General features: G+C 47.1%; 1 protein-coding gene across 2 annotated transcripts in view; it reads left to right on the plus strand.

Annotated features, from left to right (window-relative positions):
* The first annotated feature begins 4,628 nt into the window (after positions 1-4,628).
* PLXNC1 (plexin C1) overlaps positions 4,629-27,724 on the plus strand; it is a 160,706-nt gene continuing 137,610 nt past the window's right edge. Inside the window, exons 1-2 of one of the 2 annotated variants that reach the window (XR_002734521.2) lie at positions 4,629-6,098; positions 26,133-26,273. Coding sequence is in view for 1 of the 2 variants with exons in the window: in XM_023226012.2 (XP_023081780.1) it covers positions 5,037-6,098; positions 26,133-26,273 (1,203 nt within the window). In the remaining variant the exon portion in view is untranslated. The remainder of the gene's footprint in view (positions 6,099-26,132; positions 26,274-27,724) is intronic. The other variant, XM_023226012.2, reaches the window with a different exon arrangement.

Here is a 27,724-nt window from a genome sequence, read left to right on the forward strand (position 1 = left end):
GATTACGCTGACAGCGAGTCTCAGAGCTGTGATGGGAGTGCAAAGACACGGGAAACAACGTCGTATTAAAGAGGAATCAGCGTTTTGTGTCTAGTCCTTGATGCCCTTTTGGCTCCTTATTTCTGAAGAACAGCAAGGAAAATACAAGCAGGGACAGACTGGAATCCCATGAATATCAGAGAAAAGCGTGATGTTCAAGAGACTGCTCAAGTTACAGAGATTCCCCAAATCTGAAGAAGTAATTTACTGATGAGTTTGCATACTTCATGCAGGGTGAACTCCAGCCAGTCTAGAAAAACGCTGTGATGGCTGATGATTTACCATACTTTGCTTTCAAGCAGTAATTGTCTCAGATTCTTAGGTTTTGGTGAATGTTTTGGAGAAAAGGCTCGAGAGAAACTTCATGACACTAAACATACTCCCTGAGAAGTGAGGTGCTAGAATGCTAAGGTGATGTCCTAGACTCCGCAGTCTCTTAAACACATCTGACATTTTATGTCCTTTCCATAGGCAATAGCTCATCCCTCCCTAAAGGGGAGTGAAGGCTCTTATTTAGCTTAAAGACAGGCATTGGACTTTGAGTAAAGAATCATTTTCTTGTACGTTCCACTACACCCTCCAATGTACATTTGCACTCTGCTGGCGAATGACCATGAGCTATTAAATCATGACATAGAGAAAGATGACAACTGTAACACTGGAAATGACCCCCAAGTCCCACCTACTGAAGGAACACCACAAGTCTTCCTTACTTTAAACCATGGCATGGGGGCACTATCACCAAGCATAAGAATGCCCACAATTTTCTGGGGCCATGTTAGGTGGGCAGACAAGATGAGGCACTGAGTTCCTTCAGCCACATCTTAACTGTGCCATGTCAGAGAGACTTTTTATGTTGATTGAACTGTGTCCAACTCGTCTCTCAGCACCAGTGCGAACTTATTAAACAGCTCTTCCTCTAATCTTCTTTCAACCATCTACTCATCAGCAGACTAGAAAGGAGACTGGCTCATTTCTTTTTCCTGTCAGCCACCAAAAGGGCCTGGGAGCTTTGATAAGGGCCTCGATGTGGAAGACCACATAGATATCAGCAAAGCTGTGGAGGAAAGAAGAAGTGGTCTGCTTAAAACCTAAGAGGACAATACAGGTGCTATTCCCCAATTCTGCATAGGGGGAATTTCCCAAATTCTGCACAGGGGGTTGTAGCTATGTAGATGAGGCTTACAGAGAATTCACTGACCACCGGAACAAATATTCTCAGTTGCTTTCAATCTCTGCCAGCCAAGTAATGCTACAGACCACTGTCAGATGGGGGGAAAAAGAAGAAAATCAGAAAGAAAACTGAAGCACCAATGATAGCCATCTTGTGACTGTGACCAATTGCCTACTGAACAGTTCTTAATGTCCTGGGCCCCAGCAGGAAACCACTGAATCTATAAAGTCCTGTCCACCAGAAATGAGTCTGATTGTGGATGGCCTGGTTAACCCAGATTGCCTTCGGTGCCTGAGGGAGTTGATACTTTCTCATTATGAAGACTTTCCCATCTAGTGAACGCTGCAAATAAAACTGCTCAGAATCGGCCTGAACTGCCTGTTTCCGTGGTAGCAGGCCTCTGTCTGGAGGATAAATCTGCACCATCTTTTTTTTTTTTTTTTTTTTTTTTTTTGGGTTTCAGCCAGTTGTGTTACAAGGAGTTCCGAAATGTGCTATAAGTGACACCCAACGAGATGGGCTCGGCCAGTTGGAGAGGAAAGCTTTGTCACCAAGGGGACGTGCACCCCTGGGCCAGATGGTGGTGTCCAAGAGAAAGTGATCAAAGAGATACAGAACCCGCATGCCTAAATATTTATTTCAGTTGTTCGTATTTCCCACACTTTTCAAATGTGAACTTGTGTCCTGAAGGTGGAGCTTTAGTACACAAGAAAATTGGGAAGGGGCAAACATATTTGTACAAAATGGGGGTAGAATCAGCAAAGAATGCATTTATATGCTTCCTCGTCGCCTACATTTTTATGCCAAAAAGTTAGCACAGATTCTGATTTCTTTCACCGTAGGAGTCTGCATACAATTAAATGGGAGGAAAAAGAAGCCCACTCTTAAGAGTGGGGCTTATGGTCCCAGTAGAATGGCAGGGAACTGTAGCCATCAAAGCCATTTATACTTCTTGTGGGTAGTATTTTTAAGATGTTGTTTCTTTTTCAAAATGAAGCGGCAATGAATTGAGTAGTGATCAAAATGCCGCACCACAGAGGATGTTTAATCCAAATAGCTCCCAAGATGGTCTGCAACTGATTGTACCAACTCTACGGGACTTAGAGAAATGACTTGGTTACCAGTGAAGTAAAACTATCTCTGGAATGGAATTGAACTGTTGCTTCTTAGCACATAACGACACTGCCACCACCGGTTCACGGAGCCAGTGAAGGTCACTGAGTTCTGCATCAGTCACAGGGAAAACTGTCAAAACACCAGCGCATAAATCCCCTACTATGCTGTGGAGGGGGTCTCTGAGCTTCGGATGAGGTTTTTAAAATATTGATCTTCCCACTTCCAGCGGTGCAAAAATTCTGAAAGCATTCCAGGAGGGCAGGGAGTGGGGGAGCAAGGCCAGATATTTTGGAGTAGGTGAAACATCTGACTTGTCTTGCCTGAGATGTCCCGATTAACACCAACCGGGTACTTCAGGCCTTTCTCCTTTCCCTTCTCCTTATGGACACTCCAACACCATCATCACAGCACAAAGGGTAACCTCGTATCTCGTGGGAAGACATTTTCTGCCTCCTGCCAGGCAAAGATAATGTTATCCAACTGCAAATGAAAGGCTTACGAATGAAAAGATGACCACTCTGACTTTAGTGTATGAGAGCCACTGCTGAAATGATAGGATCCTTGAACTTCACTTCTAGAGCAGAAACTTACACTTCTCTTCCGCCCCTCCCTCCACCTCACCCTTCTCTCCTTAAGCCTTCCAGAACTCCTGCCATATCACTCAGCACTAGGGAGAACTTGAAGCACTGTTGAAGTTTGAAACTTGCAACCTTCAGCAGGACTCAGCATGGGACAAAAGCCACCTCATTCCTTTCCCTTCCCAAAACAGATTGCATCTAGAGCTGGGGAACTTGGAGGGAAGGAAGAAAGGAGATAGCAGCCAATTGCCCTCCCTGGGGCCTCGGGTCTGGAAATAGCCTGGGAAGGAACAGAGATCATTTCCCAACAATCCATAGAGGTCCCCAGCACCCTCCACCCCTATGCGCCCGCTGGCTCACCTGCCAGACTGTAAGGGTGCTGATGGGGCCACCAGCTGCCCCAGGAAGCTGGGAGGCATTTGTGCATCCTCTGGGAAGCCCCATTCCGAGAAATCATGAACCTATTCCCCAGTGGGCAATGATTCCCGGTGGAATCATTGGTGGAATTCTTGGTGGCTGTGGGGGCAACCCAGCTGTTATTCACCCTCTGGGTGAGGTGCTGAGACCTCAGGGGGTCCAAAGGATAAAAGTGGGTAATGATGAGACAGATGGAGAGCCTCGAGGGAAATACGGGTACTTGGGTCTAATAGTAGAAGGCAGGGCGCGGGCTGGTTGGTGCATTTAACTTGAGGAACTTTTCAGTCTCACTACAGAGAATGATCTCCGGAGGATTATGGTAATGGCCACAGGTGGCACTTAACTAGAGCCAGGTATGTAAGAGGTGCTGGGGCTAGATATGGATTCGAATCTCGGCTCTGATACCTACCAGAAGTAGAATGCCAGCACGTTCTATAGCCTTTCCATAATCATTCTCCTGGACTACTAAGTAGGGATGACAATAACAGTCACTAATTAATAGGGCTGTTATGAGAAGTATGAGTCTTAACCCATGTGGTGAATTTACAAGCGCACCTGGCACGTAGTAAGTGCTCAGTAAATGTTAGCCCCGCTCATTAGGTTAGATGGTGAGCAGAACTTTCCAAGCGCTAGGCTTGAGAGCCTGGGACTCTGTTGCCAAGGGAGATTAGAGAACCTTTGCAAATATGGGCGCTCCAGCCCTGGGGATTGTCCAGAACGAGAGTGTGGCGCCTGCCTTTCTGCCACCTCACTCATCAGACCCGGGGAAACCCACACCCTGGCACAGGGGCGCCTTGGTCCCCGGAGTCTCCGGCTCGGCCACATCTCCCGCGTGCTTCCCCAGGGCCTCCCTCTCGCCTCTCCACACCTGTCAGCCGCCCTCGTGGCAGCCCTGTGGCCCGAGCCCGGGGCCTCCGCTGCAACCCCTTCGCACCCTGGATCCTCGCTCCGCGCGCCTGGCGTATCCCCGACCCGGCTGCTGTCGTAAACAAAACCGGGCGTTGGAGCAGCCCCGCGGGCGGACGGCCGCGGGAGCCCGCTCCGTGCGCCGTTAGCGCGCCCCGGGAGCCCCAGGCGAGCCAAGGGGGCGATGGTGGCGGCCGCGGCGGCCGTGGCGGGCGGCTGAGCTTTGTTATGAATAGATGAAAGAGGCCACCTACACAGTAACCCAAATTACGAGACCTCCCTCCTCCCTATCTCACCGAATCAAGAGGGGAGGGGAGATGGGCGTGGAGGGAGGGCGGGCGGGCGGGCAGAAGGCGGAGGGCGGAGGAGGAAGAGGATGAGGAAGGGGGCCAGTTGCATCCCACTTTCACAATGGGAAAGTGAAACGCACAAGCGCACCCAACCTCTCCAGCCCTCCCCGCCCGCCTCGCTCCTCTCCGCCCGTCCCCTCCCTTCCCCTCCGCGCCTCCCCGCGAGCGCCAGCGCTGCACACAGGAACTCTCCGGCGAAGGAGGGCGAGGAGGAAACGGTGCCGGAGCGCGCAGGGCTTGCTGCCGCCGCCGCCGCTGCACAGGCTGCCGGAGCGAGCCCGCCGCGCGCCGCCCTCCCCGCTCTCCTTCCCGGGTGAGCTGCGGGGATGGGGCGGCCGCGGGAGCCCGAGCGCGCGCAGGAACCGCCGCCGCCGCCGCCGCCCGCGTCTCCGTTGCCGCGCGCCTGAGCCGCCGTCGCCGCCGCGCGCCCTGCCCGGGGGCGGCCCCCCCAGCCCCATGGAGGTCTCCCGGAGGAAGGCGCCGCCGCGCCCCCCGCGCCCCGCAGCGCCGCTGCCCCTGCTCGCCTATCTGCTGGCACTGGCGACTCCCGGCCGGGGCGCGGACGAGCCCGTGTGGCGGTCGGAGCAAACCATCGGAGCCATCGCAGCGAGCCGGGAGGACGGCTTGTTCGTGGCGAGCGGCAGCTGCCTGGACCAGCTGGACTACAGCCTGGAGCACAGCCTCTCGCGCCTGTACCGGGACCAAGCGGGCAACTGCACGGAGCCGGTCTCGCTGGCGCCCCCCGCGCGGCCCCGGCCCGGGAGCAGCTTCAGCAAGCTGCTGCTGCCCTACCGCGAGGGGGCGGCCGGCCTCGGGGGGCTGCTGCTCACCGGCTGGACCTTCGACCGGGGCGCCTGCGAGGTGCGGCCCCTGGGCAACCTGAGCCGCAGCTCCCTGCGCAACGGCACCGAGGTGGTGTCGTGCCACCCGCAGGGCTCGACGGCCGGCGTGGTGTACCGCGCGGGCCAGAACAACCGCTGGTACCTGGCGGTGGCCGCCACCTACGTGCTGCCTGAGCCGGAGACGGCGAGCCGCTGCAACCCCGCGGCATCCGATCACGACACCGCCATCGCGCTCAAGGACACGGAGGGGCGCAGCCTGGCCACGCAGGAGCTGGGCCGCCTCAAGCTGTGCGAGGGCGCGGGCAGCCTGCACTTCGTAGACGCCTTTCTCTGGAACGGCAGCATCTACTTCCCCTACTACCCCTACAACTACACGAGCGGCGCTGCCACCGGCTGGCCCAGCATGGCGCGCATCGCGCAGAGCACCGAGGTGCTGTTCCAGGGCCAGGCGTCCCTCGACTGCGGCCACGGCCACCCCGACGGCCGCCGCCTGCTCCTCTCCTCCAGCCTAGTGGAGGCCCTGGACGTCTGGGCGGGAGTGTTCAGCGCGGCCGCGGGAGAGGGCCAGGAGCGGCGCTCCCCCACCACTACGGCGCTCTGCCTCTTCAGGATGAGTGAGATCCAGGCGCGCGCCAAGAGGGTCAGCTGGGACTTCAAGACGGCCGAGAGCCACTGCGTAAGTCCTGCCCCCGGGGCGCCTCGGGGAGCGCTGCTGCCGGGGAGCCGCCGCCTCCGCCGAGGCAGAACGAGCTGGGGGCGAGCGGCGGGGCGGGGGTAGATCCGGTTGATATTTACCAGGGCTCAGGTTCACACCGTGGGCGGCCGTCCGAAGGCTCCTCTCGGACGGTCCCCGAGACCTGGAGCACGGCCTGAGGTCCCCAAAGGGAGAGCGTAAAAAGGGGGGCGGGGAGGGTTGGAGTTAGACTCAAAACTCTAGTGGATGCATCCCAGTGCCATCCTTCCCTATCCAAACGGGGACGCTTGTTTGGGGCTGAGTCTTCTCGCGCAGCCCCTCTTTCCCATTCGCTTCTCCAGACTTCCCTGTGCCCCTTCTGTGTAGTCCCAGCGGGCGTGTGGGTCTGACTCTCTTGGTCAACAGTTAGCAAACACAGTGCCCTCGGCAGAGAAGCCATTGAACCTAAAGGGCTCCCTGCCACACCCCAGCCTTTGTGGCCCCCTGTCTCCGCCCCCCACCGGCAACGCAAGTGCTGTGGTCTGAAGTGTTGCTAGCCCGCTCAGCGTGGAGAAATGCCAGCCTGCAAAAGAGGCTCGCGCTGGAACCGAACCCCCGGCATGACCCGGTGCGAGGGGGCGGGGCCGTGGCTCTGCTCAGGGTGCGCTGTGGTCGCCAGCCGCTGGGAGAGGCTGGGCGGGAGATGGCCTTGTGGTAAAAGCCTCATCCTAGAGGGGAGCGCAAGGGAGAGTGTTGGGGGTACTACAGACAGTTTCTGGGCTCCAGATTGCGAGACTAGATGGCAGAACTCAGAGTCACCACCCTTGGGCTGAACCAGGCAAGCGACACAGGTTTCCCTTGGGCTCCCAGGGCAGCCACAGCTTTCATCTTGAGATTGGCATTTCTTTGACTGGAAAATAAAGAGGCAGTTCAAGAGGGTCCAGTTGATGGGGATTATGGGGCCATTGTGCACTTCTCCGGAGGCCGTTTCCCTTCCAAGGCGGCTGGCACATCAACTCCACATATGGCTCCTGAGAGGGGAGCCTGCTGAGAGCCTCCTTTATAACTGGACAAAAAATCAAAGCGCAGAAATTAACGGCTACAGGTGTTGCCATTGTTTTGGTACAAAATGAGTCAGAGAGGAAGGGGAGAAGTCACCACTTGGAAAATGTGTTGGTACAGGGGCACGTTGGCTCCCAGGTATATTAATATGTGTATAGAAGGACAGCTTCCCCCACCCCCTTCTTTCTCTGCAAAGCACATCTTACCAAATATTAGCCCTATGAGCCAGGGAGAAAAAAACCAGGGGTTCTTTTACAAGGCTTCTTAGGACGGTCACTTGCTGCTGCTTCTTTGCCTGTCAAGCTGTGTGCTGGGACACACACATAATGCCTTTGTTACTGGTATAATTTTTAAAAATATGTAAAAACAAATACTTGCCTCCTAAATGACTTACTGTTGCTGTACACATATAATTTAATATTTGATTCCTGTCTTTATTAGATCTTTATAATCTAATGGTTTAAGTTTGGTAAAATCATCGTTTCCTACTTCTCTGTTGAAAGACTTGAAAGTACCCCCGAAATATTACTTTGTGTCCAGCTTTAGACACACTTGGTCTCTGGGGTTAATGACAAGCCAGCTCAGAGGCCCACAGCAGGTAATAAGGGTGGAAGTCCAAGCTTGCCATCTGACAGCTGTGTCGATGTGTGGAGCCAAAACATTTCTCTTGACTGCGTCTCTCTACCTATTGGGTCCTGGAAGACTCAGTTCCCTTCCAAACCCAGCCAGCATCTTGAAGGCACTCAAAATCCACGTTTTGGCTCAATCAGGTGTTCCTGCTTGTGCCGGGATGGGGAGGGCAGTGGCAGAGGAAGTCGTGGAGCTGTTTATCCTTCTTTACAGGAGCTTCTGCGAGAGAGCTGCCCCTTGGAAATCAAGCAAGGGATAAACACATGCTGCCAAAAATCTGGAACTGGAAAAATAAATAATTAAAATGAGTCCCTCCACAGCATTTCTTGCTGCTGCTATTTATCAAGAACTCCCAGTGTGCTCAGAGTTGTGTGTTCTGAAAGACAGGGTCTGTACCCCCTGAGCTTGTTAGCCAAGTTAAATAATATACGCTGGTTCAAACAATAGCATGTCATGGCTGCACAGGTGGGAGCTTGGAGTTTTGCATTTTTTTTTTCATTTAAGTAAATTCCTTGCTGCTAGTATGCATTGAAAAGCCTTAATGGAATTGAATTTCAAGAGGAGTTTGAATGAAAAAGGGTGGTAGTTTTGATGAAAAAGCTGACAATTTTCTAACCTATTAAATAGGTAGAGAAGATATTCAATTCAACAAATATTTGTTTGATGCCTGCGAGTGTAAGCAATGCTCTGTGCTGGGTGCCACTGATTTTGCCACTGAAAGGACAATAGCAGGTTGCAACCTTGTGTAACGGGGTCATGGGATCGGTGTGCCCCTGGCTGTCACTCAGAAGAATGATGTCATTTGATTGCATTTGTTCTGCAGTTTATTTTCAGGTCTCGAATGTGATTTTGAAAAGGTGTGCTGAATTATGGGTGCCTAAGACAGGAGCAGGACTTGACACACTCTAGAGGGAACCTCAATAGATTCCAACAGCGATTCCTTTAGAGCAGACAGGGTAATTTTAACAGTAATCCACAGGCTGCAAGGCACAAGCGGCTGGATTCGCTTGCCTTCTTTCTCCCTCTCCTCCTAGCTGCCTCTTATATTCCATCTTCAATCAACCATAGGTAGAAAAGTGATGGGACTGACTGGGTTGTATTTTCCCGCTTCCTGGTTCTCTTACCTCTTATCAATGATCCTCCTCCCCTTCAGCTTCTGCTAAGGAGTAATTTACGAGATGCTTGTGCAGTGAGTGTGTACTCAGCTGTTTACACACTGGACCGTTTACTTTTCCTGCCTTGCCACCAACTTTGAATCCACTTTCACAATTATAGCAGGTTAACTGCAGCTCTCAAATGTGCTAAGGCAACCGATTTCTGTAGACTCTCTCTCTGATAATCTTCTGTGATATTTTTACAGCACTTCCACATGTATTATTTCTTTTGAGCCCAGCATCAAGTCTAAGGTTGATTCTATGAGGATCATCTCATTTTCCAGATGAGGAGGCTAAAGATCCGTTAAGCAACTTGCTCAAGATAGTGAGATAAGTGCCAGAGCCCTCCACCTTTAATCCAAGTCTTCCAATGTCTACATCTCTACTCTTCCCACCACCCCAGGACTTCTCGAACTTTCGGGAAGGTCCCCTATTTACATCGGCAGCAAACAACCTCCCCAGGATGTGGGGTTGAGGCTAGAGGGTAACCTCAGAAGGCAGTACATGCCTCTAATATTGGGTTGTGTTTTAGAACTTCATGTGATCTCTTTCCTTTTTTTCATTCTTTTTTTTTTTTTTTTTTTTTTTTTGAGACGGAGTCTGGCTCTGTCACCCAGGCTGGAGTGCAGTGGCCGGATCTCAGCTCACTGCAAGCTCCTCCTCTCGGGTTTCCGCCATTCTCCTGCCTCAGCCTCTGGAGTAGCTGGGACTACAGGCGCCCACCACCTCGCCCGGCTAGTTTTTTGTATTTTTTAGTAGAGACGGGGTTTCACCGTGTTAGCCAGGATGGTCTCGATCTCCTGACCTCGTGATCCGCCCGTCTCGGCCTCCCAAAGTGCTGGGATTACAGGCTTGAGCCACCGCGCCCGGCCTTTTTCATTCTTTTTAATAACATACCTGTGCTTGGATTAGTATAGAAATGAATGTTTTTAATTATGCACAAGTTAATTAATTTGACTTCCTCCCTTTCTGAACTCTCACTACACCAATGTGATCCATAGAAAGTGTTTGTGTTCGAGTTTGTGGAGTCTGATTGCTGCAGACTTGTTTGGCCACTATTGTTGAGTTCTGGGGTCACTCGTGGTTTAAACATGGCAGCCACCCCTCTGTAGACACTGAAGGTAGTATGTTTTCCTATAGTGTTGGTCCACAGGACTCTAGGTCATTCTAATTTGTTCTCTAGTTCATTCTACCCTTTTGTAGGGAGACATACCCCCTTCTTCCACACTTACATAATTCTAAAGCCTGACATAATTTAACTGTCATGCAGACAACCACAGAATGCTCACATGCTGTCCAACAGACAGCAACCCAAGGAACATGTGTGGAGAAGTGACATCCCAGTTCCACTTGGTGATGCAGCCTATTGACCTCAAAATCCGCAGTCTTCCTGTGATGTTTATTTCTCTTCCAGTTTCTGTTATGATTTTGTCAAGCCATTTTGCAGTCTATAGACTAGATGGTGATTTTACCCTCATATATACATATGATATGCAAAAATGGATTCAAAAAGGACAATTGCAGTGACAGCACCCACTTAGAAAGAGGGGGAAAGCAATCATAGCTACTATCTACTGAATAGTTATTATGGCCAGGTTTTGTGTGAAGCAATTTACATGCCTTATTTTCTGTTGATTCTCATTCACCATATGGGGCAAGGACTGTAGTTATCATGATGATTAGAGATGAGAAAAAGTAAGACCCAGAGAGCTTCTGTTAGGTTCCATAGCTGGAAAATAGCAGAGGATTTAGAACCTGGGTGGTCCAACTCTAGGACCTGAACTTTTAACCACCTTATAAGTCTACATTAAGGAGCCCTATCCTATTACTATTAGTTATCATGATGGTGATGATAGAAAAGACAGCCAAAGCACATGGCATTTTCTATGGGTCAAGTAGTGCTTATTCTATACACATTAACTCATGAATCCAGAGAAAATTGCTATCAGGGAAATGGGATTCCCCACTTTAAATAAAGAAACCAAGGCACGAAGAGTTACATAATTATTACATGCAATAACGTGTACATGTCCACTGCCATGGACGGTCTGTCACCATGGACACTAGGTCCTGGTGTCAACCCTATCCTGTGTGGAGCAAGCTAGCCCCTTACAACTGCTATGCTAAGACCAGCTTTTTGTGGACACAGGCATAGGATACAGCAGAGAATCCTTAGTTGTGAGCTGAGTTTCTAGGTTTGCATTGGTGACCACCTGAAGTTCTGACTCTGGCAGGATTGTAGTTTCTTAACTGTGAACTTCTAGACAGTGTTGGTGTTCTGAGCATGCAGTCCTATACATGATCTCAAAGGGTGTTCTCTGTTGAACCCCCCATACCTAGCATAGTACCCAGTATGTAGTTGGGACTTCAGAAATATTTGTTGAATGAATAAATGAAGGATCGTAGAGAATCGTGTTGGAAATGTTTTCAATACTCAGCAGCAACACTTTATGGGAGTCTGGTCACCTCACACTCTCTTAACCATTGTCTTTTTCTTTTTCTTTTCTTTTCTTTTCTTTTTTTTTTTTTTGAGACGGAGTCTCGCTCTGTCGCCCAGGCTGGAGTGCAGTGGCCGGATCTCAGCTCACTGCAAGCTCCGCCTCGGGGGTTTACACCATTCTCCTGCCTCAGCCTCCTGAGTAGCTGGGACTACAGGCGTCTGCCACCTTGCCTGGCTAGTTTTTTGTATTTTTAGTAGAGACAGGGTTTCACCATGTTAGCCAGGATGGTCTCATCTCCTGACCTCATGATCCGCCCGTCTCGGCCTCCCAAAGTGCTGGGATTACAGGCTTGAGCCACCGCGCCCGGCAACCATTGTCTTTTTCTTAATGCCTGATGTGTCAGGGCCCCTTCCTTCCTTAGTTTTAGGTTACATAGTGTCCTTCACTCCTTCAGCTCTTCCCAGGTACTTCCATTCATTGGAATACCAGGCTTCTGGTGTTGCCGATCAGAGTTACTTTTGACCATGGAAACCTAACATGGTTGGAACTTCTATGGTGTAATTTTTGATTGCCTTTCAACTATGAGAGGAAAGGGCTTTATGCTGTAGGCAGTGGTCCTTAAAGTGTGGACTCTGGCCCAGCGGCGTGCACATCACTTGGGAACTTGCTAGACATGCACACTCTTGGACCCTACACCAGACTTACTAAATCAGAAGCTCTGGAGGTTGAGGTAGGACTGCCAATCTGTATTTTAGAAAGCCCTCAAAGTGATTTGAAGTCATGCTTACGTTTAAGAACCACTGTTATAAGATAAAACAATTTTCCTTGTGTTCCAGCTGAGGCACCTGGGATAGGAACTTGTCGCATTTTTTTTCCTTGCATTTTACTTAGGGCCGTAAAAAGTAACCAACACATTTTACCACTCTGATACTCCTTATTCCCTCCTCACTGATCAAAGGCAATACCTAGAAAGCCCTTTAAAGAGTTGCCATTTTTGGGCTTAGAGTCTGAGTCTCAAAAACCTATAAGCCATAGTTTAATTAGCTCCTTCACTCTTGCATGTAACAGTTTATTTGTATTTCACTCCCAGATATGGGGGGATGTCTAGAGTCTTCTGTTGTGCTGTACGCCAGAGCCAATTGCACACACCAGACATTCTCTCCAAGGGTCCATTCTTTACAGCATCAATCCTGATACCAGTTTCTATCCTAGTCATGTACAATTGGTTGCATGGAATAAAGATCTACTTGAGTAAGCTCAGATAAAGGGATGAAGGATACTGTGGACAGAAACACATGGAATTCCATGGTAATCCAGGAATAAAAGCAATAGCGTGTAATGGTTGTATGCACAGTCACTGGAACCAGGGCAATTGGGACCAAAGCTACCAGTTACCAGTTGTGGGACTGTAGACAAATTATTCAACCTTTCTATGCCTCAGTGTCTTCATCTAGTAGAGATCCTCTTGGTTTCATAGGCTTATTGTCTGGATTCATGAGTTAATAAGTATAGAATGAATACTACTTGACTCATAGTAAATGTTATGTCTGTGTTTACTATCATCACCATCCTTACTACTAATAGTGTTATGACGGGCTCCTTGATATGCAGTTGGAAGGTGGTTCCATATTCAAGGCAGCTTAAAGGAGCTCAGTCAGCATCAGCAAATGATGAATGCTCCTTCCTTAGTCTCCCTGTTAACATGACTTAGCCTGGCTGCTTTGCACCATCCTCCTACCAAATGACCTCCTCTGCTTCCTCAAATATCTACTTCCTCCCACCTGAGTATGCCTCGGGCCTGCCTTGATCCCCACTGTCTATCTTTTTTTTTTTTTTTGGAAACACGGTCTCACTCTGTTGCCCAGGCTACAGTGCAGTGGCACAATCTCGGCTCACTGCAACTACCGCCTCCTGGATTCAAGCGATTCTCCTACCTCAGCCTCCTGAGTAGCTGGTACCTCAGGCGAGTGCTGTCACACCCAGCTAATTGGAGTAAAATCGTTTCTTTTTTTTTGAGACGGAGTCTCGCTCTGTCACCCGGGCTGGAGTGCAGTGGCCCGATCTCAGCTCACTGCAAGCTCCGCCTCCCAGGTTTACGCCATTCTCCTGCCTCAGCCTCCTGAGTAGCTGGGACTACAGGCGCCCGCCACCTCGCCCGGCTAGTTTTTTGTATTTTTTTAGTAGAGACGGGGTTTCACCGCGTTAGCCAGGATGGTCTCGATCTCTTGACCTCGTGATCCGCCCGTCTCGGCCTCCCAAAGTGCTGGGATTACAGGTTTGAGCCACCGCGCCCAGCCGTAAAATCGTTTCTTAAACAATATGGTTCCTAGAGGAGAGACACTGGAAATTTTTTTTTTTTTTTTTTTTTTTAGACAGTCTCACCCTGTCACCTAGGCTAGAGTACAGTGGCATGATCATAGCTTATTGCAGCCTCAAACTCTTGGGTTCAAGCAATCCTCCCACCTCAGCTTCCCAAGTAACTGAGACTGCAGGCACACACCACCATGCCGGGCTGATTTTTTTTTATTTTTGGTAAAGATGAGGTCTTGCTGCGTTGCCCATGCTGGTCTCAATCTCCTGAGCTAAAGTAGTCCTTCCGAAGTGCTAGGATTATAGGCATAAGCCAGCACACTTGCCTCCCACTGTACATCTTAACAGCCTGTCACCTTCTGCTTTGGCTACTAACTGGGAATGACTTTCTGTATTATGTAGTCCAAGTTGCCAGGAGAGAGAGAGAGTTGAGTCCAGTTCATCTTTCACACCAGCTAATGAGCCCGAGGTCAGTGTAGGGATTTGTCACCCTTGGGGCAGGTGCTGGCCCCTGGTCCAATTAGAAGAGGATCAAAGATGCAATTGTCCCCAGCAGGCGCTGCAGGTGGATTCCCTTAGAACAGGATGGCAGAAGAGCCACACCAAGACCAACACCTTGACTACAGTAGCGTATGATAGTGTCAAATCTGTCTCCCTTAAAGTTTTTGGATGACCATTCCCTTCCCCAAACATGCGTTGGCACACAGATGATGAAGACCGGGAAACCCCAAAGTTGACCTGGGAACAGTGTGTGGCCAGCATGAGTCTAACCTGTTTATCAAAGTGGCCCCATGGCAGTGGTTTCTTATTATGTTTTTTAAGAAATGTGCTTATCATTTTTCTTAGTTTTAATTTTCTGTCTTGATGAAATGCTAATTTTTTATGTGATCACAAAAACAAATAGAACTGTGACATTCTTTTTTCAGTTTCAGTGGTTGCTTTTCATGTTGGTTGAATTATCTGTTCAATAGCTACACATAGCGCTTTCCTTAGAGAAGTTACTAGGGGGATTTGGCGGCATTTCCATCCCACCACCCTGGTCAATGCTGTTATGCAGGGGTCAGCTAACTCTGTAAAGGGCCCAATCATGAATATTTTCGGCTTTGCAGGCTACGTACAGTCTCCATCACAACTGCTCAATTCCGCTGCTGTAGTGTGAACACAGCCATGAACAATACGTAAATGAGCAGGCAGGGCTGTGTTCCATTAAAACGTTATGGACACCGAAATGTGAATTCCCTGTAATTTTCACTTGTCATGAATTATTCTTTTTTTGATTCTTTTCAACCATTTTAAAATGCAAAAGCTATTCTTAGCTCATGGGCCATTTGAAAAACAGGCAGTAAGCCAGATTTGGCCCACAGGTGGTGGTTTGTTGACTCCTGCTATTATAGAAAGAGTGAGAGTAAAACAAACCTTTCCCATACAGTCCAATACTCATGGCAAGAGAGATGTGACCAAGAGCTGCAGTGGAAGTCCCAAAAAGAGGCATTACACTCAGCCTGGGAGGAGTCGGGAGGCTTTAGAGAGGTAATGCTTGGGCTATGTCTTGAAGCTGAGTGGAGAAGGTGGAGAAGGGAGTTCTAGAGGGAAGGCACAGCTTGTGCACAGGCAGGAAGTTGAGTAAGGCTGGGAACCAAAAGCAGCTCACCCTGGTTGTGGAATACCCAGAAACAAGTGTGCAGTTCCAGATGGTGAAGGGCTTAATGAGATGGGCAAAGGTGGTTGGATTTTATCCTGATGGTTAGTCCTCTAGACTTTCCAAACCTTGCCTTTGGAGTAAATTATCAATCGGAAGCTCCATATGAGAAAAAGATTAGAAAATTATCATTAGGCAGGGAACAGTTGGCACATGCCTGTAATCCCAGCAACTTGGGTGGCCAAGGCAGGTGGATCACTTGAGCCCAGGAGTTTTGAGACTAACCTGGGCAATGTAGCAAGACCCCATCGCTACAAAAATAAAAATAAAAATAAAAATCTTAGCCAGGTGTAGAGGCACATATTTGTAGTCCAGCTACTTGGGAGGCTGAGACAGGAAGATCGCTTGAGCCCAGGAGTTCAAATCCAGCCTGAACAACATAGCACGACCCTGTCTCTTGAGAAAAATTATCATTGACTTGGTTCTCTTTGTAAGACCAATTACCAAGTGCTGGGAACACGGTGGCGAGGGGGGGCGGCGGTGGGGAAGCAGGGGTTGGAAGTTTCCGGAGCTCTACAACTTGCCCCACCCCATCCAGGCCTGTCCCTGAGGCACCTCCAAGGAATTTCTAGAACTCTGCTGAGCAGAGTATGAAAACCGTGGCTAAGCCTGATGGAGTATAACAGTGGGATTATAAACGACACAATCTAAATGTGTTCTGGAAAGATTACTCAGAAGATAAAGTGGCTGCCGTAAGGTTGGAGGCAAAGCACCTTATTAGAAAGACTATCATTTGTTCAAATACTTTCTTGAGCTCCTATTATGTGCCAAGCAGTGTGTGGAGATATTCATATCAGTGGTAAATAGGGCAGATGATAAACATTTAGCAAATTAACAGTTACTTTTACACTAAGATGATAGGTAAAATTTACAGTGCACCTACTGTGCGTCATTATTCTAAGCACTTTACCAATATTAACTCATTTAATCCTCACTGTAACTTTACAAAATGGGCTGTATTATTACTTCCATTTTAAAGATGAAGAAACGGAGGCACTTCACTAAGCAGGTGATGTAGCAGAGGCATTTGGGGTTGCGGGTGTTGGGGTAAGTTCTCTTTAAGGAGGCCGAATTGACACCAGGAAGATAATGAAGGCCAGTTACAGGTTTCCCATGCAGAACTGGGAGGAGCACTGCTGGCAGACTGGAGGGCACATGCAAGGACTCAAAGATGGAACAACCTGGTCTTGGTGGTTGTAGAGAGCAAAATGCTAGTGTGGTTGAGGCTAGGGAGGTAGAGGGGAGAGTACGAGGGGAGGAGGCTGGAGAAGGAAGCAGCAGGCCTAGCCTACAGGCCTCCTTGGCAATGGGAAGGAGATTAGATTTTCTTCTCCGAGCACAGGAGAGCCTTTGAAGGGAAGTGAAATGATTGGATTTGAATTCCTAAATAACAGCTGCCCTGTGGGGAATGGATGAGAGATTGGCCACAGTAGAAGAAGGAAAACCTGCAGGAGGCTCTTGCAGTAGTCCAGGCAAGAAATAATGTCACCTTGGCCATGAGCAGTGGTGACAAATATGGAGAGAAACAGATGGATTTTGTTTATTGCAATCATTCAACTGAGGAACATTGAAGAGCTGAACTGAGGTTGGAGCGGTGAGGATGGAGAGAAGGGATGAAGTGAAATAGGTTTTTAAGACGTGGAGGACCAATTAGAGGATGAGTGTAATTTTTGTTGGTTTTTAGATGCCTTGGGACATCCAGGAAGAGTTTCTAAGTAGCGAGTTGGCAGTGAAGTTAGGAGTCAGGGATCCGCTCCATAAACCTTACAGCGTGCCAGGCCCTGTGTCGGGCCCCACACATCCCTGTTTGGGCTATACATGCACTGAGGGGAGTGGCCAGGTCTGGCTCATCTTTCTTTCCTAGGCATCTATCGGGCTGGCTAACACATGGTAAGTGAGCCCTCGGTAAGTGTTTCTGGCACTGGAAAGAAGGTTCTCTTCATCTGGTGAAGAAGATAGTGATTATAGCATGGTGAGATGAGTGTGTCCAAGAGGACTTGACACTGGGGCTCTGTTCTGAGGAAGAGTAAAAGCTGGACAGCGACAGTGAAGGGTATTTCCTTTTGACTCCCTTCCCAATAAGCCAGGATTCCTCGTCATCCCCTATCTCTCTGCAACCTGATTGAGGAAGCGTGTTACCTAACACACCAGCTGTTCCTGATCATCACCTCTTGGTCTTCTCCTGAGGCACCTTTCTCCATCACTGACCCCTTTTAAAAACTGGATTCCAAGCGCAAAGCCTTGCTTCTCTAAGGCAATAGAGGAGGAAATAGCCTAGAGCAGCTGGGGGCTATAGGTGTCACCTAGTGTCAGCCCCTGCACTTAGCAATATCTTTCTTCCTAACGCTGCAGAGCTCTTGTGTTGTAGACCTCTAATGCAGCCTGTAGACCCCTTGACAGAATAATGTTTTTTAATGCATAAAATAAAAACATTGGATTGCAAAATAGACACTATATATTAATAAAAACATTGGATTGCAAAATAGATGCAATATATTAATATATCGATCTATCAAAATGTTTTTTCAATTTCAGGTGTGGTAATATATCTTAACACATTCAATAGCAAGATCTAGAGGCAGTAACTACCATAATTTCAAAGGAGAGATGAGCATAAATGATACTTTGAGATATCTGCAACAACTATCAAATAATATGAAAATAGCTGATTTATTTTGGTGACAAAGTCACAGGCTCAGTAAATACTGCTGTGGCCTGAATCCGTGATTAAAGGAAATGCTAAGTTCCAGTTAGAGCTCCCTAGAATAAAGATTTTTTTTTTTTCATGCAGTTTCATGGATTCCCTGAATTCTGTTCATGAACTGTGGATATCAGTGGAGCCCCACTCTAACCATTCATTTGGGTTACCAAGTGTTTCAGAAACCAGTGACATGAAATGCAAAGTGTTGCATTTTATTTCAAAGCTCATTTGATTGGTTTATTTTGACAATAGGGAGTTTGTTCACATCTGTATTTCAAGTACTTGGTCAACAGCAAGTGCTCCATAAATAATAGATGGATGAGTGGCTGGGTGGGTAGAGAAAACTCAGAAAGGATAAATGACTGTCTAAACACTTACAGCTCATAAGTAATAGAGCTTGAACTTGAAACCACATATTTTTTACTCTAAATCACTTGTTTTTTCTACTCTTCCATGCTACCATCAGCTACTTTTATTTGAAAGAACACAATGATAGGGCGTGTTCTTCAAAATATGCTATTTGAATCATGGGAAAGGACAATCCTATTATTATTAGCTTTGGTCAGAGCACACCTAAAGTACTCTGTTTACTTCTTAGAGGCACATTTTAAGTACACTGAATCTGTTGACTCTTCATGTACGGAGATGGCGAGAGACCCAGAAACTGTCTCTTACAAGCTGTCAATGAGCTATGGAGAGAAGGCTAATTTACATGGTAATGGGAGGTCTGGGGTGGTTTTCTATTGCTCCCCAAGGCAGAACCAAGGCCCAGTATTTACAAGGGACAAGTTTTGACTCAACTAAAGAACTCAATAATGATTAGGCCTACTTATTAATGTATCATAGTGGCCTGATGAGATATTGACTGAAAGTATTCAAACATTGACCCTGTTTTTATTTATCCCTTCGATAAGCATTTATTGACAACCTACTCCATGTCAGATGCTGAGGTGGATGCTGCATTCAAAGTGTAGAATACAATACTATTGGAGATAGTCGATCTTATAAAGATGGAGTCTACTGGGAGACAGTGAGTAAGTTTTTAAAAACAATAGTTATTAATAAATATTTTGAAGGAAATAAATGGAGTGCTATGATTCAGAAGAAAAACTGAGGTAGGAACAGAAGAGCTATGGTCATGTGTCCATGAGTAGGTGACATTCGACTTGAAACCTGACAGATTGAAAAAAGCCAGCCTACAAGGGAGTGAAGGGGGGTGGGGGCTAGAAGAAGTAGCAAGTGCAAAGGCCCTGAGGCAGACTCTTGTGTCCAAGAGTCTGAAAGAAATCAACTGGACCTGGGGAGCAGAAGCAGAGTGCAGGAGAATAATGGCAAGGAATGGATGTGAAGACATCATCAGGAACCAGCCCAGGGAGAGCCTGGGGAGGCATATGGATTCAGTTCTCAGTATCATGATGGGAAGCCATTGCAGAATTTTAGTCCAGGGAGTAACAGGACCTGTTTCATATTTTAAAAGATCACTTTGGCTACTGGACAGAGAATAGATTGAAAGTTAAAAGGGAGACACCAAGATACCCTTGCATTAGATCGGGAGGGGAATGAATGGATGCTTGGGCCGAATACAACCTGTAGAGATAGAGAAGGTGAATTTGAGATTATTGGGAAATTCAACTGAGATTTTTAATGTATTGGATGTGGGGAGTGACAGAAAGAGAAGAGTCGAGGGTGATTAGTGGTGTGGTTGACCATGATGGGGAGCAGGGCCAGAGGGAAGTCTACATAACCATTTGTCAGCAACTCTGAAACCATGTCACAGATTTCAGTGGTTCTTAACAGGGGATGATGACATTTATTTAGGGGATGTTCAGAAATATTGGGGAGGGGACTTTCACAGTAGTCAACATAATGGAGGGCACTACTTTGTGGACAGGAGTCAGGAATGCTAAAAGTCCCACATCACACAGGACAGCTCCCATAATGAGGAGCCATCCCATGTAGAATGCCAGTCATTTCCTCCTGGAAAAGCATTGGTGGACTGAGTCTCTTTCAATTCTAAGAAACTAGGGCCGGGCACGGTAGCTCACACCTGTAATGCCCACATTTTGGGAAGCCAAGATGGGCGGATCATGAGGTCAGGAGTTCAAGACCAGCGTGGCCAACATAGTGAAACCCTGTCTCTACTAAAAATACAAAAATTAGCCAGGCGTGGTGGCGCCTGACTGTAGCTACTTGGGAGGCTGAGACAGAAGAATTGCTTGAACCTGGGAGTCGGAGGTTGCAGTGAGCCGAGATCGTGCCACTGCACTCCAGACTGGGTGACACAGTGAGACTCTGTCTTAAAAAAAAAAAAAAAAAAGAATCTAGGAAAATGCAGTTTTCACACTCTCTGCCATTCATATCTTTTTTGTGAATTATTTGAGTCAGGTCATCATTTTATAAGTAATTAACTGAAATTAGCCATAGGGAGGAGAAGGAGGTTTGGTGGGGGTGGGGAAGGGACATAAAGCAGGAAGAAGGAAGGATGAGTCTTGGAGAGTGGGACTTTGGTGGTGGGTCAGCTTGGGTGGCTGGGGACACTGGGGCCCGTGGAGGGAGGGGATAGGGTAGAAGGTGGTGAAATACAAGCTTCACCACCTTGCGTGCTTCCCACGGCTGTGCTGCACACCAACCATGCTTGCCTGGTCTAGAGGCTGCCCAGCTGTGTCCCTAAGCACACTTTACACCTCTCCTTTTGATCATTTGAGTCCCCAGTGTAAATTCTTCCTTCAGGCAATGAGAGAGCTGCCATAACTTAGTCAGATCCCGGTCAACACTGTATACACGAGAATGGAGAAAAGCAACCCGAGCCTTCCTGGCTAATACAATCACTGTCCGACTTGGGCAAATAGTTGTCCTTTCCATCTCCCTAGCTGGATAAAAATAATCTAATTATTTTCAAACACATGATTTCATCTGGACCTCACAACAACACTGAGAGGCAGGGCATGTGGTATTATTGGGTCCATTTTACAGATACAGTCACTGAGGTTCAGGAGACTTAACTTGCTGGAATCAAGCAGTCTATAAGGCACAGAGCAGGGGCCAGAACTTGGGTGCAGAGCTCCTTCAGAGCTTTCCTAATGGCAAGTGGGCCTCTTGGGGAGTAACAGAAAATGATGGAACTGCTTCAAAACAAATGGATCCCAAGTGAAACAGAATATAAAATTAACTGCCCAAGAAAGGCGTTTTATCGTGTACGAGAAATTGATCGGTATCCAGTTGGTATTTCCTCCCACCTGGTAAGGTAAAATTAACATACAGGAATCCTTTTTAGCACCTTGGGGGTAAAACACTTGACTCTTGCTGGATGCCTAGCTCTGGAGGCCCCAGTTTTGTGCCCCTTCCCTCCCGATGATGCCGCAAAAGCTGGAGCACCCTGCCTGAACCTCGATGAGCCGGGCCATCTTTCACATGGTAGAGGCAGGGCCAAGCTGTGGCTCAACTCTAGAGGGTGCCTTTCACACCCTGGAATGCATGACTGGCACCCCCTGGAGCTGTGCAGGGCACAATGGGGCAGTGTTTATTGTCCATGAAAAATCATATGAAGCAGCTGCAAAGAAGTCTAATTGTTTTCCTGGTAATACGCCCATGACTCCCTGCGCACACACACACACACACACACACACACATACACAAACACACACACACCTCTTCTCAGGAGCTTTGGTCCCAGTTTGCTATATCAGGCCCAAAGCTCTTTCTCTCTTTCAGCCCAAACATCATTTGAGCCAAGGTAGCTTTCTCCTCCAACTGAGAAAAGTTCCCCTCTTAGAGCCGGCAAACGTGTAGGCGTGACGTTATGCTTAGACATGGCAGGAAGGAGAAGCAGAGTGACAACTCTGAGGGAACCAAGAAAGCCCAAAGGGGAGACAAGGTTTAGAGCGAAATCAAGATTGGATTTTGTCATGAAAGGCAGAACTGGCAAAAGCATCATTACAAGGCATTAACCTTGTTACACATAGAAGAACAAGCAGAGGCTGGGATTCAGAAATAAATTACACATAATAAACTGGACAGAATAGGCTGAGAGCAACATTAGCGATTATGCCCTAAGGGGAGAGAAGGGCAAGATAGAAAATAGGCCAGAAAGAAAGAGAGAAAGAATAATCTCTGGACACAGGGGGCTGACTGCGCTGTTTCCCCCTTCTTCTTCCTGGCTCCCTGGGTATTAACCTCACTTTTGTGAGGACGTTTCTCTGGAGCCTGTCTTTCTTTTGTTTTCATTTGCCGCAATAAGCATAAGAAAGCCATTCAAAGGGTTCCTTTTCCCATTCACGGGGACCTGTCCATTTCTGTGTGTTTCCAGCACAAAAGAATCCATTTCCATTCAGCCAGAGCAGCCCCTAGAGTTTTCATGAGGTCCAAGCCTCCTCTCCTATTTTCTTCCAGGCTCGCTGTTGTAATTGGCTACAAAATCCTGACTGTGGCCAGGGTCTTCCAGGCTGGTGAGAGGAACAAGCACTTGTCCACGTCATGGTCCCTGCAGCTGAGGAAGAACTGCAGTTTAGTGTCCGCTCCAACAAGTTGTGATTGTCATTTCTTAAACAGTGACTTGCTTTTGGTTCCAAGTAGCAGAAAACCCAACCGACAGTGGCTTAAACCATGGCAACTATTGTTAACTTAGTCAAGTGTTTAAAAGTTGGAGGTCTGTGGCTCAGTGGTGTCTCTAGGAACGTAGAATCTCTTTTCTTTTCCCTGCACCAATCTTAGCATGTTGCTTTCTATCCTTCATCTTGAATCTCATGGAAACAGAATGGTTGCCACGAGTCTACACATGATGAGATAACACAACTGTACTCCAGAGGAAGTGAGGGAAGAGGGCAAACGGGTTCTCCTCAAGAGCCTTCTATTATCAAGGAGGAAACTTATTCCCAGAAATCCTTCCAGTGGACTTCTTACATTTCCCTGCCCAGGACTGGGCCACGTGGCCACCCTCAGCTCTCAGGGTTAGGAAAGTCAGTGTCTGGCGATAGGGAATGGCGTTGCCATTTGACTTGGCCCAGTGATAGCTTCCACCAGGCTTGGGTTCATTGCTATCTGAACAAAATTAGGGTTCTTCCTGGCAAAGAGGAAATAACTGCCATGGGTGTGGCAGTAACTTGTATTTTTAAATGAAGTAATGATAGCAAGCATGGGTTTTGTGTTGCTGTGTGCCAAACACTGTTCTAAGCTTTACTGAGGCTTACGCACAAACTCATCCAGTCCTCATAAAAAGTCTGTGCTCTTATAATTTCCACCATATAGAGGAGGAAACTGAGTCACAGAGAGATTAAATCACATGTACAAAATTACTTAGCTAGAAAGTGACAGAGCCAGGAGTCAAACTTAGGTGGTCTGGCTGGCTCTCTATGCTATACTGCCTTCGTTAGGTAACATGATAAAATACTTCAAGTAGCACACAGTAAGTATTAATACATGTTAGCTGGCATCATTATTATTATTATTACTATTATCATATCTTTTTCGCAACCACCCTGACAATCAGACACATCAGCCTTATTAGATAGTTTAGAAAGCTAACCCCTAACAGGGTTAAATTAATTGCCCAGGTCACACAGTGAGTGAGAGAACCAAGCTCAAATGTCAGCGAGTGCCAGGTGTTCTCTCAAGTTAGAGAATGTTGATTTAATGGCTGCACCACTTACCTATTACTTTTTTTTAAGGTAGGGTCTCACTTTGTTGTCCAGGCTGGAGTGCAGTGGTTCCATCATAGCTCACTGTAACCCGAAGCTCCTGGACTCAAGCGATCCACCTGTCGCAGCCTCCTAAATAGGTGGGACAACAAATGTGTGCCACACACCTGGCTAATTTTTCATTTCTGTAGAGATGGGGGTCTTGCTATGTTGCCCAGGCCGGTCTCCACTCTTGGCCTCAAGCGATCCTTTTGCCTCAGTTACCTATACTATTGATCCCAGACTTACTTTGAAAAAACTACAGTTGTTGAGGGCAGCCAGAAATCAGAGAAGGACTCCGGGAAAGCTTAGATGGTAATTTGGGATGGATTTCTCCTGTTCCCTTTCAGCTTTTGAGCTGCCTCTGTTTTCTTGGAGCCAGTCTTTCACAAACAGGATCTCTCATCCCACCTCAGGAAAGACTACCCATGGTTCTTGGTGAATTCGAGCAGGTACAGTATTAAGCACCTACTGTATACCAGACCTAGATGTACACTGTTCCATCTGGTCCTTGTGGATAATCTGCAGTCCACATCCATTACTTTTTCTGTGTTGTGAGATGAAGGGAGTGGAGTCCTCTAGCCAGAGATAGTGGTATTAGAACATTCTGGATACCCAGGCAGAGATGATGCCCTATTCTCCGCGTTAGCCTCTCTGCAGTGCTCAGATATTTAATAAAAATAACAGGCATGGTCAACTGATCTTACATTTGAACAATTCGGGATTTATTTTAAAGCAAGATGTGTGGCGTGGTTTTACTTATTTTTTTAATCCTAAAGGTCATCCGACTTTTCTTTTTCTGCTCATGGTCATGAGGCTTCTTTATCTGAACAGTGATCTATTGTTCCAATCTTTAGACCCACAGAGAATTTTTTTTCCTTAACTTCAATTTTCACAGGACAGCTCCTCATCTTCCCGTATTGCATGAAAAGTATCTTTCAACAAGAAAGAAAAAAAAACCTCTAATGAGCTTTCCCCAAATCTTCTTAAACCGAGTTCACTATAGAATATTTTATGCAAAAACGTCGCCTTCTCTTAGGTTACGACATCTTTTCCTTGAAAAGTGATCAGGACATTGGACAAATCCTGGCTAGCTTATCTTTTCCTTGCAGCGCAACTGCAACAAAGAAGTATAGACGGCACTTTAAAGGCTTCAGAAATCAATTTAGCCCATAATCCATTTAGTTTAGATGTTAATGAAACTTGGTGGGTTTAAAAATAATGAATATTTAATAAGACATAAATTGAAAGACATAAACACTGTTGGCAATAATATAATGAAGTTAATAAGTCTTAGCCTCTGCGTGGCTACCTCCCCCTCCCCAGATAGGGCGATTTTAGGAGTTGCTGTGTTGCTTACTGAAGTTCGCTGGCTGCAACTTCAATGTGCCTTTAAAAACCTTAGTACAGTTGGGAACTGAGCTCTGGCAGATAAAGTGTGCTATCACACTGTGTTCAGTAGCTGCAGACGGCAACGGCTCTTCCTAGCTCCATATCTTCCAGAGATTTGTGTAACAAACTCAGTTTCCTGTCGTTGAAGGCAGGACGCAGCATAAAGCATTTCATTCCTTTTAAACAAAAAAGAAAAAGACATTTTGGTCAACACTCTGTCTGCTCTGGGTTTAAAGAGGGACTTTATTTAATGATCAGGACCGAGCATGTGATTACATGTGCTCAGAGCCTCAGACAATTTAAATGCCTTCAGCTTGGGAGTTAGACTTTTTGTTTTCCCCTTTAAAAGCATAGCACCAGGGCCAGCCCTTCGACTTGGTTCCTCCTTAGCTCTGTGGCTCGATCCTATCCATCGTCCACGACTGTGTCTGCCTTTTCAACCCCCCGAATTAGCTACCCTGTCTTCAGGCTTCCCGTGGTCCCTTTTGGTAAATCTAGAATCACTCCTTTCTGCCGTCACACCCAATAGGATTGTCCGTGTCACATCTTGGGAAATGTTTGTGTTTAACCTCACAGGAACCAACGCCTAGCTAAAATGAATTGGCGGCAGGATTTTGAAAACAGCCAAGTATGAGATAGTCTGCCTCCCAATTCAGCGGTGGGCTGTCTCTTGGCACTAAAGTGGAATTCAGCTTCATATATCAGCTGGGGGGTGTTAAATAGATGGCCAGCTCACTTTGGCATTCAATACCTGTTCATACACAGTAAACAGGGGCTTTCTTTGGTTGGGCAGGTATGGTGATTTTGCAAGGTAATGAAAGGTTGCTCTCGGGGAATCTTGTCTAAGAAAATACACGTGGGGGCCCAGAAGTGGGATCCTGCCTAGAAGGACATGAGTGACATTTTATCAGTATAATGAGAAGTATCATTGTTAAAAACTATTATTATTTTTTTGTGCGTTTGTGTGCATGTTCAGAAAGAAGGGGATCAACCTGAAAGAGTCCAACCAATCGCATCATCTACCTTGATCCATTCCGACCTGACATCCGTTTATGGCACCGTGGTAATGAACAGGACTGTTTTATTCTTGGGGACTGGAGATGGCCAGTTACTTAAGGTTGGTTTTCTGTGCCTTCTTCAAATGTCTATTTTAATAGTGATATTTTGTGCTTTAAAAAAAAATTTTTTTTAATGCTTCTGGGTTATCCATGAGACCAAACCAAGAACTTTGTGAACTCCTTAAAGACCCCCAGAAATGGCCTGGAAGAAAATCTGGAATTCTGTATGTAAGAACGCCCCATAGCCATGTAATGAAGTATCAGCTACCTTGCTGCCCAGGAGTGTGCCAAGATATTTTTCCTTCCTTACTCATAAGCCACCTGGGTGAGGTAAATGGAGGTCTGGTCCCTACCCCAACCCTGACTCACCTTCCCAAGACATGTAACCTTTTAGTTCTAGCTCCTTTATCATGGAAATGGACAAAGCACCTGATTTCTCACAACTTGAAAGAGATGAGAGATTATAGGGCTTGAAAAGAAGAAAAAACAGGTGTTCCTTCCCTCCAGCCCACTTACCACCCACAGAGGGGGTTTGTTTTCTGCCCTTTGTACCCACATACACCACAGAGAGGTTAGAGATCTAAAATCCTTTGAGACTCCTCTTGACTTTTATCTCAGAGGACTATTTTTTCCCCACTGTATGGATATACCCTGGTCAAGTGCAGGTTTTTATTCACTGATGAGAGGGGAAGAGGGCAGGAGGAGAAAATAAAATCAGAGATACCAAATGACTTGTCTGAAGTTATCTAGCGGTCATCTTATCAGTGTCATCAGCAAGCATTTATTGAAGACCCTCTGTGTTCTCCAGCAACATTCATGGTTGGGAACTGCACCATTTCTATGACTAAAGACTGAGATTCCTTGGCCTCTCTGCAGCCATCCATTTACTCTCAGCTCAGATTCTTAATTGTAATAATGGTAGATCTGTTTCCCTCAACTGATCTCCCACAGATAACTCGCTGTGTGACTTTAGGTGAGTTGCTTAACCTCTCTGAGCCTCCATTTCTTTACCAGTAAAATACAGTTCTACTAGACAACCCAGAAAAACCCCTTCCTCTTCTGATAGTCTCTAATTATGTCTTCTGCACACGTATTCCCCACCCCCCCCACCCCAAGTCAAACCTATTTATTTGCTCCTGTTTGATCCTATTTCCAAATATGATCCTGTTTCCACACTTTTGCTCATACTGTACTTCCAGCCTGAAATGCTTTTTTGTTTTTTCTCTTATTTACGGCACCTTATGTATCTATACTCTGGCTCAGCTCAAACCCCACCTCCTCTTTGATGACATCTAAGCCTGGAGTGACCTTGCTCCCCTCTCATTTCCTGAAATACTCATGATCTATGTCATTCTTGTGGCTCATTCCAAATGTCTTGCCTGGAGACCTCACCTTTTCACTGGTGTTTGTGTTGCCTTCCCAACTTGATTTTAAGCCTCATGAGAAGGGGGCCATGAATTCCCACTGCCTAATACAGTGCTGAGTGCCTGGTAGGCATTTGATTTAATGT

Source organism: Piliocolobus tephrosceles, chromosome 10 (assembly GCF_002776525.5).
Source record: "Piliocolobus tephrosceles isolate RC106 chromosome 10, ASM277652v3, whole genome shotgun sequence".
In the NCBI taxonomy this organism is placed as follows: Eukaryota; Metazoa; Chordata; class Mammalia; order Primates; family Cercopithecidae; genus Piliocolobus; species Piliocolobus tephrosceles.